The sequence below is a fragment of the Eschrichtius robustus genome, chromosome 11 (genome assembly GCF_028021215.1).
Source record: "Eschrichtius robustus isolate mEscRob2 chromosome 11, mEscRob2.pri, whole genome shotgun sequence".
Taxonomy (NCBI): Eukaryota; Metazoa; Chordata; class Mammalia; order Artiodactyla; family Eschrichtiidae; genus Eschrichtius; species Eschrichtius robustus.
The window spans coordinates 90,267,105-90,284,935 of record NC_090834.1 but is presented as its reverse complement, the minus strand read 5'-3'; the positions used below and the strand labels follow the sequence as shown (position 1 = coordinate 90,284,935).

At 44.2% G+C, this 17,831-nt stretch overlaps 1 protein-coding gene across 2 annotated transcripts in view; it reads left to right on the top strand.

Annotated features, from left to right (window-relative positions):
• The window catches only part of PAMR1 (peptidase domain containing associated with muscle regeneration 1), a 71,673-nt gene extending 55,708 nt beyond the window's left edge, over positions 1 to 15,965 (top strand). For both annotated transcript variants that reach the window (XM_068554912.1, XM_068554911.1), the window contains 5 exons: positions 6,610 to 6,822; positions 8,930 to 8,996; positions 12,012 to 12,244; positions 13,209 to 13,501; positions 14,883 to 15,965. In XM_068554912.1, the coding sequence (XP_068411013.1) occupies positions 6,610 to 6,822; positions 8,930 to 8,996; positions 12,012 to 12,244; positions 13,209 to 13,501; positions 14,883 to 15,419 (1,343 nt within the window). In that variant the 3' untranslated portion in view covers positions 15,420 to 15,965. The remainder of the gene's footprint in view (positions 1 to 6,609; positions 6,823 to 8,929; positions 8,997 to 12,011; positions 12,245 to 13,208; positions 13,502 to 14,882) is intronic.
• The last annotated feature ends 1,866 nt before the right edge of the window (positions 15,966 to 17,831 follow it).

Genomic DNA, 17,831 nt, shown 5'->3' with positions numbered 1-17,831 from the left:
GAGACTAACACCCCACCTCACACTGCCAGCTAGATAATGGGGTAATGAATATTGTTGACTTTGGATCTTTTTCCCTTGCTGGAACTCTCAAGATAATCTTACGGCTCTGAGACCCAGCTCCTGTTGAAGAGACAGAGTAGTCCTCTTAGTTTTTTGCTCAGGTGGCTCTCTGGCTACCCTAAATATATCATTAATATAAAATTAGAGGAAAAAAGTATGCTTTTTTTAGGTGCAGTTTTGTAAATCACATCAAACCATTCCTGAAAGCAAGCAGGGTATAAATGATAATTAAAGTAAAACAATTTAGAAGTGGGACAAGAACAAGCGATGGAGAACACTAGGTGGTGCAAGAAAATTAATCAACGAAATGGGCAGCCAACAGCACTTCACCAGTCTTTCTCTACAGAGAGACTTACAGGGCTTCCAAAAGGCAAAGCGGTGATTGGATTCTTTGGTTCTTAGGGGCTTTTTCTAGATGTTGTCTCCAAATTTGAACTTAAGACCAAAGGAAAAGACAAATATTCTTGAAGTCTGGTATATCATAGTGAAATTCTAGACTCATTCATAAGAAGATAGTTTGTGAACAGGGATATACTGGTAGAGAGCAATATAATGGAGCAAGAGGTCTGTTTTCTTGCCACAGCTGGAACTGCTTCCTGAGTTTTGTGATTATTTGGGGGAATGGGAAAGTGGGTCTACTCCCTAAATTAGGGATGAAGAGTGTGAACTTCCTTTTGTTATAGTCAATATAGTTGATCTGACAAGAGGGCACAAAAAAGTGGTATTATTTGTGTGCACCAAAAAGCTACTTTTCCTTAAAATGTCTCTACATTATCCTGACATACTCCCTGACATCTTCATCATTGTGTCCACTTCTTATAGACCTTCTGGACCTGGTCATATTAGCTACTTCATATTGGGTATGAATCTTCGTGTACCAATCAGGGGGAGAAAAAGATACAACTTTATTTGCTTTAAATCAACTTAAATTCAAATCAAAGATCCATAATTCAGTCCCGTGAGATGTTCTATACCCCAGGGTTGTAAAAAGGTCCCTGGCTTTCCAAAGACAGCACCAAATCAGCAGGGAGAATCCTTGGATGGTGGATTCTGCGTCTACACTGTTTAGCTTAGGGAAGTCCATTGTCTTAGAGCACCTGATCCCTTCAGGTCAAAACAGCCCTGCTGGTGGGGGTGGGGGTGGGATGCTGGAGCCTGAGAATATCTGTGGAGGCTGGAGAACCTCTGATGAGATTGGAGACCCTCTGATGAGATGCAGCCTTTCTAGTTGCAGTCATCCTCACCAAGATCTCCCAGGAGTGCTGAAAGGCAAACAGGGCCCTATGCCCAGGGCTGAGATAACAACCTCTCTCGGGTCTCATCACCTCCCAGGAGTGTCGCCCTAGGGAGGCATGAGGGGCTCTGGTACTCAGGGATAAGAAAACAGCAGAGCTGTCTTAGCTTAGTTTCTCCCTCAAACCAGACCCTGAGCCACATTTGGGTCCAAATGATTTATTAAAGGGAGTACTCTCAGGATCAACCAGTAAGGGAATTGCAGAAGCAAAATAGGAAAGAGGAAAAAACCAAGCACGAGTGATTTCAGCTGAACTCCCAGACTCCGCCTGATCCTGTGGGGTGCTGGGAAGTGTAAATTACACCTCGAGAAACAGGAGTTGGGCTTTTGTATTTCCACACCCATCAGTCACTGGCTACAGCCAACCCTGGAGTGAGCATGAGGGAACAAAAATCTAGGCGTTTTTTTAGCTCTTCATATGGGCAAGATGGTGCCCATGCCCAAGGGGCAGTCCTGTGAAGGTGGCAGGTGCCAGCTCTCAGCAGCAAAGCACACAGGTAGAAGTTGAGTTGGTAAAAGGATACAAGGAGACCTGGATGGGGCACCAGTAGTGATCACTACAAGAACCATCCCAAAGCCATTGCATCTCCTCTGTAAAGTGGTATCACAGCGAACTGCCTAATACTGTTGCCCTGAGAAAAAAAGAAAATGAGGGAAGGTCTTTCTTTAAATGTTTATCTGAAACAGTATCCCATAGAAATGCATCCCAAGTACTATTTTGTTCGAAAGATAGCCTGTAAAGGCATGCTAAACTTGATGTGTTCATATCCCTGGGCCGAGTCCCAAAAGTAACAGGACAATGTGCTATTTATTACTAATTATGTAATATTTTACTTAGCAAAAAGCAAGAGCTTGATGCTCCTTCACACCAGAGATGCAGATGTTTTAAATTCTCATTTGGCTTTGTGTAAAAACATCCATTCTACTGAGGAGAAATGAAATCCAAAGTTCTTGAAAAATCAAATAAAAAAAATCATGAGTCTGTTCAGTGGGGAGATACAAAGGTTTCTAAACAGAGAACCCACAGGGGTAAAAGAGAGGGCGTTTGGAAATCTAACCCTGGGGAGATGCTCTTTTGAGATGCAGACGCTCTATGAACCCAACAGGTAGAAGTCTAAACAGGGAGAGAAAAGGATGGATAGAGGAAGTCTTAGAATTCTCTCCAAAAGCATCATAGGAGAGGGTACAGAAGGAAGAGAGAATAATGCCCAGTAGATGTTTGATATAGGAATATAGTTTTAAGGCTTCATTACACAGGATTAAAATAGATGAATGTACAGAGACCATGGTTGGTACCCAGAAGTCTGAATCAACACACTGGACCCAGATCTGGAAGCCCATCGCATTACCAAGAAGCCAAAAAATATTGCTTTATACTTGAATAGGCCCAATAATGGGCCTTTAGATTCCTTTATGGGTTTTTCTTTAAGGTGTATGAATTTGGGGAATTGATTTTTAAGTGCAGTAGGGTGCTTTGTAAATAAAGGCAAAAAAGGGAATTAGAGACTATGTGTAGTTTAAATTACTCCTCAAAACCGACCCAGCCAGAAAAGTGTTATTATCTCGTTTTATAGATGAGAAAAGCAAGTCTTGGAGAAATTAATTAATTTTCCCAGGCCCTGGTTTATTAAGTGGAAGAATGAATACATTTTAGCCTTTATCCCTTCCACCCACAAACAGACATTTGTTGAACACCTACTGTGTGCTTATTCTGGACACTGAGGACCAAATGATTATTTAAGCCTATAGCTATCTGGATCCTGGAAAACATTGTTTTTCCACCAGAGTCTAGTGACAAAACTCATTTAAACTCATTTAAATCTGAGTTCATGGAAAGTTGGATTAGTCTGTGTTTATGCAAGATGGTAAAGAGATTTGCATGGGTTGGAGAGGGTATGGGAACACACACACAAAAAAAGGCATGAAGACTTAATGCTAGTTTTATAGGCTTAGTGGGGAGGACCCAAACCGTTTTTGCCTGATACTTTAAAAAATAATAACAATAGAAACAACAACAAAAATAATAACAAACTTTTATGGCTGCATTTTCTGATTATAAAACTTCTAAAAAAAAGTAGAAAGAAGCAAAAAGCATTCTCAGCGTTATAAGCCAGAGATAATGACTGTAATTATTTTAAAGGATGTTTTTCCAGTCTTTTAACCCTTTGGCTCCTTAAATTGTTTTTCTTTGGTTTTGGTTTTGAACAGTTTTATATGATATGTCTATGTGTGGTTTTCTTCATATTTATCTGGTTTGGGACTTTGTAAATCTGTAGGTTGACATCTTTCATCAGAAAAATTTCTATTATTATCTCTTTACATATTGGTTTTGCTCCATTCTCTCTCTTTTCTTCTGGGATGCCAATTACACGTATTTATTAACCTCCTCACTGTATCCTTACATTTTCCTTATATTTTTCACCTTTTTGACTCTTGGGGTTTGTTCTGAATCTTTTCTTTCAAGTTATCTTTCAGTTTGTTAGTCCCCTTACACTGTATCCGGTTTGCTATTAAACTCAGCCACTGAATTTTTACTTTACTTTTTGAGTTCTAGATTTCTCCTTTGGCTATTTTTTAAGGTTTTCAGTTTTCTACCAAAGTTCTCAATTTTGTCTTTTATTTCCTTGAATATATTCAGTCTATTTATTTTTCAGTAGTGTCAGACAACTACATTATCTGAATCCTTTATGAATCTGTTTCTAATGTCTGCATTTCTCTTGAATTTCAGCCGTATAGTCTCACCTCCCATTGAACCCTCACTTGGAAGCATCATTCAGCTCAACCCTGGGGACATTTCATGAGCATAACTTAAAACCAAATAAATCGTTCTCCATGCTAAGATTTTAGCAAGTTTAAGGTGCACCGTTGATTTAATTATAGCTGTTCTGGGGATTGGGAGTAAAGAAATATTACAGGAAATGTAGGCATATGACCTGATTTCAGACACATCACGTTATAAAGGAATAGGCATTTAAGAATTATAGAAATATGGCAGAATTCCTCAGCCGTGGGCAGACCTGTTTGGATATCTTGAGTCCGTTTCCCTTTAAATCTTCCTTTAAAGCCTCTTCAGGGAGAGGAACAAAGAACCTGAATTGTCCTGAGGCTTTATTACCTCCAAGAGCTAGAGAACTCTCCATTGTTCCTGCCAGTTAAACCCACATGAAATGTCACAGAAATAGGATCCCTGAGAATCCTGCACGTAGGAGATAGTGGAGTGGGAGCCTACTGGGCCAGGAAGCTACTTACTTCTAAAATGCAACAATTAGGCTTACAGTAGAAGCCCCTTCTTGTCTTCTGCTGAGCTGATGCGGCTAGAGGCTAGTTCGTTTTCTTTCAGTATTCCAGGACGGGTCTTTAGTATAACCCAATCCTTCATGGCCATGAGCTCTAGCAAGCAAAACTCAAAATGGATGAGGAGCTACACTTGAGTTACACAAATCACAGCCCTTTGATATAGCCTAACCAGCCACAGATTTAAGTGTCTGCCAGAGCCAGGCAGCTGGTCGGTGGAGGCCTGTGGCCGAGGCAAGGCTGTGGTCCAGTCCAGGCAGGGAGCTCCTCCCCACACCAGCTGATTCTTGCCGTGTGAGAATACAGACCCAGGGTTTCCGGAACTGAATTTTGTCAGAAGCCAGGAACACAGATTTCTATGAGAAATGCCCTGATTTTTATGTTGACAGTGAATTCCATTTTCTAAAACTTGCAGGTATAACACATGTTTTTGAGATGACTGAAGTCTGTGGGCTCTTGCTGGTTGTTTCTGGGCTACATGTTCAGCACTGAATGAGTCTGTACTGTAAGAAGGTGGCCCCATCACTGAAGCAATATGGAATGCTTGCTCTCGCATCATAGAGGGATTCCTGGAAATATAAGCACTGGGGGACTTTCTGAGTCCACTTGAAGCTTCAGAAATGTGCATTGCCCTCACTATACCATTTCGGTATTTTTTTAAACAGCTCACTCAGTGAGGTCCTTTTTTGACACTTAAAATGGGGCTTTGGAGTCAACCCTCAGGGAAACTGCTCAAAGTACATAGCCCAAAACACACAGAGTGTCATTGAGATCATCTGTCGTGTGATCTACAGGCAGTCTTAGAGCAGACAAACCAGAAACTTGGACAATATTAGCAACCTTGCCAAATTGCACAGAGGAATATTCATTAATTTTTAGTTCTCAAATATTGTAGAAGTATTATATGAATGGACATTAATTTCTTGCCTGGAGGCAAGCAAGTAAGTTGTTTGAAAGGTAACTGGGACATTTATGGGAAGTAAAGCATGTCCAGTGCGTAATTGTATTGTGTGGGGACAGTTTTATAGGAATGAACCTGTGTCTTAGAAAAAATGATTAAAAAGAGACTAGGGAGGCTGATAGAGTGATTGGTACCCAAACTCAGTAATTAAAGGTTGAATTCTTCAGGGGACTTACTCTGTGTCCTTAGGCAAGTAATATTCAGTAATTTGCCATAATCTTTTTGAGAAAAATATGTTATCTAGCTGATAGAATATTTCCAGGATATATCTAATATCCTGTTCAGTGCTTAGAATAGCTGGTGATGCCAATTTTACTCTAAGTAGCTGTGCAACATGAATTAGAGACTAGAGATATCTTTGTAATGAATATTGTTAACTGTTTAGATGGAACGTTATATTTGGAGATCAAGGGAATTTGTTGTATCTCTGAATTTATATTGTCCTCTAGTGTTTTTTAATTACAACTTCTAACACACTAATGTTCCAGCAGATGAAATATAAAATCTAAATTTATATATGTACTCGTTTCGAATCTGTTCTACTTTCTGGGTACAACACAAATAGGAAACTGAATAGTCTGGTTTAATTGCCTAAGCTTTAGGGAACGAAGGAGATGATATTACGACACTGAAAACCAATAACCCTTGTATACTGATCATAAAAACTTAGGCAAAATGTGTATTTTGTCCAGGCCTGGCCATCTCCCACAGTTTGAGAAACAAATGAACATGATTATATGAGAGACCGTTGTAGTGTCAAATTTATTTGTATATGGGATGAAACACTTCTCAATTTAAGAATAAATCGTAAAAGCAAGGGGAAGATATGTCTAATGCATGCATTTTTCTATTATGAGTTTTCTCTTGGTAATTCCTTTGAGTACCATTGTTAGCAGGTTCTGTATCACTGCGTTTTTAATTCAGTGAGACTTGAAAATATTTGATGCTAAAATGGAATGCTTCAGACTATTAATAGCTCTCCTTTTCTTTCCACTTTCAGTCCTTGAAGAAAGAAACTGCTCAGACCCTGGGGACCCAGTCAATGGGTACAAGAAAATTACAGGAGGCCCCGGGCTCATCAATGGGCGCTATGCAAAAATTGGCACCGTCTTGACCTTCTTTTGTAACAACTCCTATGTTCTTAGCGGCAATGAGATGAGAACTTGCCAGCAGAATGGAGAGTGGTCGGGGAAACAACCCATCTGCATAAAAGGTAACTTTTGAATATTTTTGAAGTCTGTAGAGATAGATGGAGTTGCTGGACATTTTGGTAGCTCTCATACACGTTTTTGAGCCACTGGAAAAACGCCTTCTCTCTTAGGTTCTCACTGGAACCATACATCACTCTCAGGTTGGAAATCATCCATAAAACATTTGCTTCTTTTTTGAACCGCCAAAGGACCTGCTTATCCTAATCACAATGTCTTGATGTGATCAAGAAGAGTGATGTAGTTAACAGAGCAGTTTAGGAAAGATGACAAGGCTGAGTTTTATACGTGCAAACCCAAGCATAGATTTGAAGCAATTAAAATGCATTTATATGGCTACATTTATCTACTCTCTATGCAATATTAAATTAGTGCAAGAAATGAAAGAACACAATAGACACATCATCCCTGCCAGCCTATGTGGAGGGAGGTTTGAGATGTTAAGATGTTGAAAAGCATCTTAAGGGGCTTCCCTGGTGGCGCAGTGGTTGAGAATCTGCCTGCCAATGCAGGGGACACGGGTTTGAGCCCTGGTCTGGGAAGATCCCACATGCCACGGAGCAACTGGGCCCGTGAGCCACAATTACTGAGCCTGCGCGTCTGGAGCCTGTGCTCCGCAACAAGAGAGGCCGCGATAATGAGAGGCCCGCGCACCGCGATGAAGAGTGGTCCCCACTTGCCGCAACTAGAGAAAGCCCTCGCACAGAAACGAAGACTCAACACAGTCATAAATAAATAAATAAATAAATAAAAGAACGTGAATTTAAAAAAAAAAAAAAAGCATCTTAAAAAGACAGTAAACCCTTGAACATTCAAAGGAGAGTTATAGAACAAATGAGTGGTGTATATTCCGAGAAGGAGTGAAATAGAGACAATTGCGTGTAGCAGAGAGCACGGGGACCTGTCTGGGAAGCAGGGAAGGATTTATAGAGGTAAAGAGGACTTGGGATGATATTCCAGTTAGAAGACAAAGGGAAGGTGGTGTAGGCAGAAGTGAAAGAATCATGGTAAACAAAAAGTGAATCAATCCTGGAATCTGGGAGGTAAATTTTAAAAGGTAGTTGGAGACCAGAACAAATGGAACATTGCATAGGGAAGTTTGGACCTTACCCCCCTTGGGAGTGGGCATGCATAGTTTCTTGCTGAGTTGATTCACTAGTTGCTCCAGGTCGACAGCCCCTCTCCTTTTGGTGGCAGGTCACAGTTATCTAGCTGTTTCCTGGGAAGAAAAGCATATCCTTGGCCTAGATTATCCAGATAATTGCTTCAATCCTCCACTTTCCCTTCTGAGTGTTTGTCAACAACCTGAATCATGGGAAAAGGAATGAAAGAAAGGTTTGTGAAAGGAAGAAATCACTTTAGACTTTAGCCAGGAGCAAGCTTCATCCTCACCAGCACAGACTCTGATTCTTGATTTCATTAAGTATGGGAACGGTGTTTCATACGTCCTTGGAGATTTTTGTCAACTCTTCTCTTACAAATTAATACAAGCAGAGTTCCCTAGGTTGCTAATTAGAGGAATGTTGGCTGCTTGATTGGGAAAGTGAGATGGGAAGGATTCCTTTTCACTTGTGAAGAAAGAGAAACTTCGAAAAAATTAAACTGGGCTTTGAGTTGCCCTCAAAGGGTCATTAGGGGCCTTAGTTGCAGAGACATGGAGGAATCAGTTACTCAAGAGTTATTGATGGTTAACACTGCTGTCTGGTTTTAAATGAGAACCTTGTGATTCACTCTGCTGGGCTCTATTTTAGAACCTTGACCTTGGCTTTTATTCTGTATTGATTAAGTTCGCCAATACTATTTATGTGAACAGATAATCCTAATCTATTAATTACCATTGTTTCAGATCACCTGGGGGGAGCAGCTCTGCAGAGGTGTTTATTCTACTGGGGTTCTTCAGAGGGGGTTGCCAATTTAGATAAAACTCAGCATGCTCTTTTGCTAAGCGAGCTGTCCAAGTTTGGCTAACGTGTCTTACCTCTGAAAGCCTGGGGAATGTGCACTGGTCTCCAGAAAGGGTGGTCAGGTACGAATCTGAACTGAATGGTGTGAACAGTTAATATGGAAAAGGATTATGCAGCACTGTCTTTTTTTTTTTTTTTTTTTTCCTAGCCTGTCGAGAACCAAAGATCTCAGACCTGGTGAGACGGAGAGTTCTTCCAATGCAGGTTCAGTCAAGGTGAGGTTGAAACACCTGAATTCTGCTTTAAAGGCGAATGAACGTTCCTCTCCCACCCCCTTTCCCCACTGGTGTTTGGCCAAAGACGGTCTGAGGTTTCTTAGGGACACTCAGTGCTGACTGGCCAAGGAAGAATAGGGCTCATTAGATGGAGGCTTATTAGCCAGCTGCCTTTAGCCAAGAGGTAGCAACTGTTGGAAGATGCACAGATTTCATTGGATTGTGGGAAAGTAAGTGCTGGTGGGAAGCCAGACTTTAAGATGGTCTTTGAGGAACTGGATTTTAATACTCGAGTCTTCCTGAAATTACTACGTATTTATTATGCAGCCAGCTGTGGCTTAGGAAGATGTTCTTGGTAGTGACCAATCAGATGAGGCAGGCTGGTGGGGCCAGGAACCGGAGATGAATGACTTGCCCCTGATGAGGGATGTGAGGCCTCAGGGACACCCACCCAGCTTTTTTCCTGGAAAGATAGAGGTGGGGACCCCTGGTGGCAGCTACTGAACCTTACACCCATGGCTCCAGAAGGAACCTGCTTCCACTGGATTTCAACGAGGCTTAGTGCCTGGTTTCCTTCAGTTCCCTGCTTAGTTTTTACCTGGCAGAGAGACCTTCCAAGACCATCCTTTTAAAAATAGCAACCCCACCTCCACCCTGACCGCTGAGCTGACTTCTTTAGCCAGCGCTCTCTGGCCTTTACAGAGCTCTCCAGTTTTCACATTGGCATCCATCTCCACCTGTTGTCCTACTGACATTTTGTTCATTTACTTGTTCAATTTCTGTCTCCCTGTACCCCACCAAAAAAATGTGAAAGTTTTAAGTGCAGAAACATTTTCTGTTTGGTTCATGCTGAGCTTCTAGTTCCTAGAACGGTGCCTGCCACGTGGTGGATACCCCCAAAATATTGAATGAATGAGTGAATGAATGAATGAATGAATGGATTGGATCAGTTGGTTCAAGACCTGCTGTCATCTCTCTTTAGCACTGGGTATTCTTGGGCAAATTCCTAAGCTTGCTGAGCCTTTAGTTCCTCTTTTGAAAAGTAAGGGTAATCACAATAACATTTGTCTCTGGGGACTGTTAAGGATTAAATGCAAGGCAAATAGCTAGCATTTACTGGGTGTTTGCTCTGTGCCCGTTACACTTCTGAGTTCTTCACATATATTAGCTCATTTAATCTTCACTACAACCTCTGAGGTAAGTATTATTATTACCATTTCATTTTAGGTTTTATTACTTTTTATTACAGATGGGTAAACTGAGGCTCTGAGAGGGTGAGGAACTTGCCCAAGGTCACATTGCTAGAGGAAGGAGCAAACCCAGGATGCAAATCCAGGGTCTTCAGGGTCTGCTCCCTGATGCATGAAGCTTGAACTAAGCCTTATATAAAGGCCTTAAAAACGCCTTGCACCTATGAACACCTGTAAGCAGTATCTATTGCTTTTAGAAATGGTAACAATGAATCCCAGTGACTGGAACTGACCCCAAACAAGTGATCTGAAATATTCAAAGATCAGGATATTCCTTCATCTCTCACTCTGCCTCTGGCTCTCTCATTCCATTTCCCTTTCGGGCAAGGCATTTCCTTGGGGACAGTGGCAGTGGAATCCAGTATTTCTACCCACCCTCCTTTCTGATCTTTGTGATTTACCTGGGGCTGGACTCTCCAGTAAGTATTCTTCCCAAGGAGACATCTTGGAGAGGAGGCCCAGAGCTGTTAAAAAAGACCACCACCGGGCTTTGCATTTTGTAAAGCGGTTGTAATGGGGGGTTAGGTGACAAGGTGCCAGGTGTCTCATGTAGATGAGAAAGCAAGCCTAAAACTTGGTTGTAAATGTCTTTCTGGAAGATATGCTGCTGGAGCGGGGATATGATGGTCTCCAGCAGCCAGGCTCACCCAGGAACCCCCAAAGGCAACGCAAACCTTCAATGGCCAAAAGCTGTGTTTGTTTGCAAGTCCAGAAGCTCCCTGAACTGCAGACCTGGTTCTAAACATGAGCTAAAGATTTATTGGATGAAATCAGTGTGGATGGAATGTTTGCTCTGAGCACAGCACGGTACAGACACATGAAACAGATTTCTTACGATGGATTGGCATGGCAGGGACACCAGGGTGGGAACCATGACTGCCTGTGTTGCCTGGGGCACTGTCTTAGCTTCCTGTGTGCCCTTCAGCACTCCCACCTACCTCTCTGGGCTTCCTTCCTCCATTCATTAAATGGGATGAAAACACTGATGCCTAAAGGAACTCTAACTTGTCAGTTAATAGTCATTATGCACTGATATAAAATGAGCACAAGTTGTGTAGTGTGCATACCTCCCTCCCAAGAATCCCAGAGTGGTCTCTGGGTGCTTCAACTTCAGGGCTCATTTAAAAGACCTTTTCACATTCGCACACAACGCTCCTTATTTCTCCCAATCAATGTGCTCTGAGAGAAGGTTTTATTCTCTGAGGTGGACTAATTACATCTGCTAATTGCTAAATCAAGCTGCTGTATCAACACAGTTCGGTTTGAATCAATTCCTAATACTGCCCCATTATGATAATGGTTAGAGAAAAGCAGCCGCCTGGATTTCTCCCCCTTGAAATTAACTTCCTTTCTTATTTAATTTCACTATTAATTTTTGTGTGTGTGCATGTGTAGCGTACCTTTGGATAGCAGCTATTATGTCAGATATTATGCTCTTTGGTTAAAATCCAGGGCAGCTGGAGGCATGCCAGAAATGGAAATGGAGGAATAAATTGAAGGTTGAAGTGTGCAAGAAGACCTGCTCAGTGGCAGAAGAGGCGTTCATGTGTGTGTGTGTGTGTGTGTGTGTGTGTGTATGAGAGAGAGAGAGAGAGAGGTGTGAGGGGAGAAAGGGAGAGAGAGACACACACAGAGGATGAGATAGATAGCTGTTTTCCCTTCCTCTGTAACCAAATATCTACGTGGGGATTTGCTTGGATACTAAAGGAGCCACAATGACTGTCTCTGGCCCTCCTCTCTCTCCGGGCCGGGTGCTCCGATGTAGGGAGACACCATTACACCAGCTATACTCATCAGCCTTCAGCAAGCAGAAGCTGCAGGACGCCTCTACCAAGAAGCCAGCCCTTCCCTTTGGAGACCTGCCCCCTGGGTACCAATATCTGCACACCCAGATCCAGTATGAGTGCATCTCACCCTTCTACCGCCGCCTGGGCAGCAGCCGGAGGACATGTCTGAGGACTGGGAAGTGGAGTGGGCGTGCCCCGTCCTGCATCCCTAGTGAGTCAATGCCTGTCCTTGGTCTAGAGCAGCTTAGATCTCCCATTGCTGCCTATGAAAAGCCACTGACCCTATTGAAGACTTTTTCGGGAAAAACTCCTTGTCCAAAAGAATGGCCCTCTAACACTTTCCCTAGCTTGGCGAAGTCTGAAATTCCACAGTTAGAGCTTCCTTCCTTTGGCTTAAACTTATTACCCAGGAGAAATGAACTCCTTAAATCTAAGACGAAGTTTTTGGGAAGGGGGGCATACTTTTTGTGGATAATTCTTTCATATTTACTTGGAGAAAAGGGACAGAGCAGTTATTAAACACCAAGTGACGAAGGGGTTAAAGGTGCTAGAGGGCTTCTGGTGATATCACCTTAGTTACCCTGTCTAACCCAGTTTTCATTCTCATCACCCAATGGTATTAATTAGGTTATTGTTATTAATTAGATTATGAGGTATTAATTACTCACAAGGTTATAATGATGATTACTGTGGTAATACACGGAAGTGTCTGGAATAGGGTCTTGCACATACTAAGCTACCCCCATCCTCTTTGTCAAAGAAGAAGAATATGGCTTAGTTCGAGGTGGTCATCTTTATAGCAATAGTCATGATATTTTGAATCTAACTGTTTATATACATCATCTCATCCACTCTCCTCAAGAACCCTAGGAGACAGTTGTGATTACTGTATCCATTTTGCAGGCAGGAAGACTGAGGCTGTAAGAGATTAGGCAACTTGCCCAGTAAGTGGCTGGGATGGTAAGCCTCCAGTCGTAATCCTAGACTTTATAGTCAACCATGTCAAGGTGGTTGATTAATGTTTAAAGGGAAAAGAAAAACGGGTTAGATGCTCTGTGGTCTTGACATCCGTAGGGTCCACCTTTCCAGATTTGTGCTCTGTTGGTTGACTGACACATTCCCCTTTGGATGGGAAGGTCTGAGTTTACATTACTGAGCTGGTGCTTTCTCCATAGTCTGTGGGAAAACTGAGAACGTCACTGCTCCGAAGACCCAGAGGGCGCGCTGGCCATGGCAGGCTGCCATCTACAGGAGGGCCGGCGGGGTGCACGGGAGCAGCCTGCACAAGGACACGTGGTTCCTGGTCTGCAGCGGTGCCCTGGTCAATGAGCGCACCGTGGTGGTGTCTGCCCACTGCGTCACCGACCTGGGGAGGGTCACCGTGATCAAGACAGCAGACCTCAAAGTCGTCCTGGGGAAATTCTACAGGGATGATGACCGGGAAGAGAAAAGCATCCAGAGCTTGCGGGTGAGACAGGGCTGCAGCCTGGAAACCGGGCCTCTGGCTCAGCAACTCCCAGTACCGGGCGAGCAGTGACTGTGTCGGTCCTGTCACTTTAGCACTTTAGCATCCAGCCCAGAGCCTGGAAATATTAGGCGCATAGTAGGTGGCCAATATATATTGACAGATACTAGAAAGGGGCATCTAGAAAGACTATGGAGTCTTTCACCCCTAAAATTGTTTTAAAAATAAGATAGTAACAAATATCTTCTATCATTGGGGTCATCAAAAGGTAACCACCTCTTATGTTTAGGACACTGTGCTAGGTAGGCTTTGAGGAAAAATAGAGACTCCTAAAAAATTTGTAATATTCTTCTCTTTCCCTGCCTGCCTCCCTCCCTCTCTTCCATCCACCCACTCACCCATCCAGCTCATCCATCTGTCCATCCATCCATCCATCCATTCATCCATCCATCCATCCATTGTTGAGTTCCCACAACATGCCATTCGCTGGGAATACATACAGAACTGAATAAGGCATGGTTTTTGCCCTGAAGAGTCCACAGGCTAGGGGAAGAGACAGACCAGTATATCGTGACTAGTCCAACACAATAGAATCCCTGAGTAAATGAGCCCAAATATAGTTGAAGGAATAGAACACATCCATAAGAATGTTGCGGCGTATCACAGATGTCAGCTCCTGGAGGCCCCCGTCAAAGAAGATGATCAGCAAGGATGGGGACAATCAGGGGAGACTTTGTGGAAAAGTCTTGTGGACCACCCTGGGTGTAGCTCTATCTTACTGGCCTGAGGGTAAATGCAATGTTTACAGTGGACCAGACGTTGCAAACTGGTAGCCTCTAGGGGTTTGTGTTTTGATAGTGCTAACATATATTTTTTTAATCAGTTATTTGCCAACATTTCAAAACCAGGAGGTTTCAGCCAGAGGTCTGGAGTCTATTCTCTGGCAAAATGAGCACTTCTGCATGGCAGTGGTCAGCTGGAGCAAAGTGGCAGCTGCCCCCTCTGCATGGGGCATGCACTCCCGTTCTCTGAAACCTCACCTGTCCACTCAACTTATTTAAAACAACCTGCCATATGTATATGTATAACTGATTCACTTTGTTATAAAGCAGAAACTAACACACCATTGTAAAGCAATTATACTCCAATAAAGATGTTAAAAACAAAAAAACAAAAAAATCAACCTGCCAGCCAGGCGGACATTTCAGTTTGCAATCCTGGAAATAGAGCAGTTGCTTTCTATGATCCCTTGAGGAAAGTATCTCTGTATAATTGTAGCTGTCTCTTAGACATTTTCTCCCAATAATTCAGCCCCGGGGCTTGCCTGTTCCTATCACTATGAAGTTGGCTGCTCACAATTGCTGTCCATTCCTTACCTTGGTAGATTTCTGCAATCATCCTGCATCCCAACTACGACCCCATCCTGCTGGATGCGGACATCGCCGTCCTGAAGCTCCTGGACAAGGCTCGCATCAGCACCCGCGTCCAGCCCATCTGCCTGGCGGCCCCTCGGGACCTCAGCACCTCCTTCCAGGAGTCCCGCATCACCGTGGCAGGCTGGAATGTCCTGGCCGACGTGAGGAGCCCCGGCTTCAAGAATGACACGCTGCGCTCGGGGGTGGTCAGCGTGGCGGACTCGCTGCTGTGCGAGGAGCAGCACGAGGAGCACGGCATCCCGGTGAGCGTCACGGACAACATGTTCTGTGCCGGCTGGGACCGCACTGCCCCCTCTGATATCTGCACAGCAGAGACGGGGGGCATCGCCGCTGTGTTCTTACTGGGACGGGCGTCCCCTGAGCCCCGCTGGCATCTGGTGGGGCTGGTCAGCTGGAGCTATGACAAAACATGCAGCCACAGCCTCTACACAGCCTTCACCAAAGTGCTGCCTTTCAAAGACTGGATCGAGAGAAACATGAAATGAGCCTCAGGCCCATCAAGAAGTACTTCCATGCATCCTTCCCTACGTGTGTTGCCCGAGGCATTGTGGACCTGAAATGTGATTCTGCCCATGAATTTGGCTGTGCCAGGGCTTCTGATTTCAAAACCAGTGGAGGGCGAGTCGAGCTTAACTTTCTGGTAGGCCACTGCCTCCCTGACTGCTGGGACCATTTGGAAGATACCAGGGCTGCTTGCAAGAACTCAGTTTCTTCAAAACAGACTACATAAACAGCAAAGAAATCCTCCCCATTCAACCGACCCAGTGGCCTTCCCCACCTGCCCTTCAGTGGTGCAAATGCCATGGTCAGCTCTGGTCGAGAGAGGGTTGACTGGCTTCATCAGGTCTTCTCCAAGGCTCCAGCCAGATAGAGTTCCAAAGAGCCGCCTGCAGGACAGTCCCGGACAGCGGAGCCTGGCTGCGGTGTTGGTGTCCGTGCACACTGCCACGTCACGAGGTGGTCCTTTTCCTTCCCAATCCCCTGTACACACTTTAATAAAACAAGGGTTGGCTTCTGACCCACGGAACGAATGTGCCATGGCTCTGATTCCTGCATGCAGCCTCTTTGAGCTACATGTGTTGGGACCAATGGCTGGGTGGCAGCCCTTTAAAATAGATCCTAGATTATCATTCCCAAATAATGCGTATAGCAAAGCCGATGCCATCTTTTCAATACCAGTGCTTGCAGCTTGCTGGGCCTTCGGTGGGGGGAGAGGGAGAATGGGCACCATCAGTTAAGGCACAAACAGAGGAAAATACCAGGGATTTGAGGATTTCTAGTGTCCCCTCTTGTTCTCATGTTCTAGATCAAGCACAAAAACCTGCTTTGAACCTCCAGAAATCTTTAGGACCTATTTTCATAGCATCTGAACTGGAATCACCTATATACTCACACTCGATTGAGATCTGCCAAGAAACTGCAGCTTCATTCTTCTCTATAACTTATATGATTTTCCTTTCAAGCCCCACCCCTGACTCCCACTGGATAGTGGAGGAAAAAAAAATGAATTGAATCCAATCCAATCCCTGGAGTGATCTTTTCAGGAACATTCTCTTTTTTGGGTGACTCACTCTTTTACCCTTTCTCCCCTACCCTCACCAGTTTCCTCCTTTCCAAGATGTGCCGTGGAGGCTTACGTGACTTCAAGCCCCGGGACACACACAGTAGGACTCCTGAGTTCCTGCTGGTTCTTGGGTGTGTGTAGTGGGACTTTCTCATTCCTGGGCGTTTTGCTGCCACTGGGTGCCCGTGTCTGTAACTTGTGCTGTGTTCTCTGTCTCCCTGGGGCCCGGCGGTCCTCCCCGCTGACTTAGCTGTTCCTCAGGTCTGGCTGGCACTGATACTCCTGAGATCCGGGGGGACTCCGACTTGACACTGGTTTGGGTTACTCAGCCTCCTGGCCACAGTGACAGCCTTCTCTGGTGGCTACCCAGCCTGACTTTCAGTGACCTCCTCTTCCTCCCCTGGGGGCTTGTGGGAACTTCTTGGTCTTTTCCTCACCTCCTGAGGCCTGAGAGCCAAGGGTTGGTACATTCGCCTCCTACAGACCCCAACAGAAACATTACTCTTTCCTCCACTTATCAGAGAAGACTTTGACCCCAAGGACTTTAGCCCCAAGGCGGGAGGTCACATCTGTCTCCCAACCTGCCTCCTCATCTCTGTGTCTTTACATAATTCCCTGAGCCAGAAGAGAATTTCTGGTACTTTCTCTTTTGGTCAGGCTTTCTTGGGGCTTTCCGTAGGTCACGTCGTCCTCCTTTCACCCACCCGCTGCATCCTCATGGCTTAATCTCAGGGCAACGTATTACTTATCAACTTCTGAGTAACAAACGTCCAACACGTAGTGGTTGAGCTGGAATATTGGATTTGACCAATATTTATCAGGCTGCTCGAAGGGTTTTATTCTTACTGTTTTTAAGCCTAGAAAGTTTGGATCTCGAGAGGTGTAATGGAAGTCGGATCAGAAAGATCTAAATTCAAATTCCTGTCTTTCAACTTCTTTTAAGTGATCTTGGGCAAGTCACCTAACCTCTCTACCTCAGTTTGTCATTTGTTAGATTGGCATGCTAAACTCTGTCTTTTGTGGTAGCTGTGATGATTAAATGAGCTACTGTGTAAAGCAATGAACATAGTACCTGGCATACAGTTTGGTGCCTATAATAACTGGCAGGGGCAGGGCTGTCCAGCGGGGCACAGCTCCCCAAAGCCTCCACATCTGCCACTTCTCACCTGGCTGTCCATGCTCATACTTTCCATTCTTTAACTCATCCTGACCCCTCACCTGGACCATCACGTTCCCTATTTTCTTGACACTCTCTTTACTATTTAGTGTCATTTTCCATCTTTGCCTCACCACTCAGATTTGGTTCACGTTTATGTCATCTCAGCTATGACTT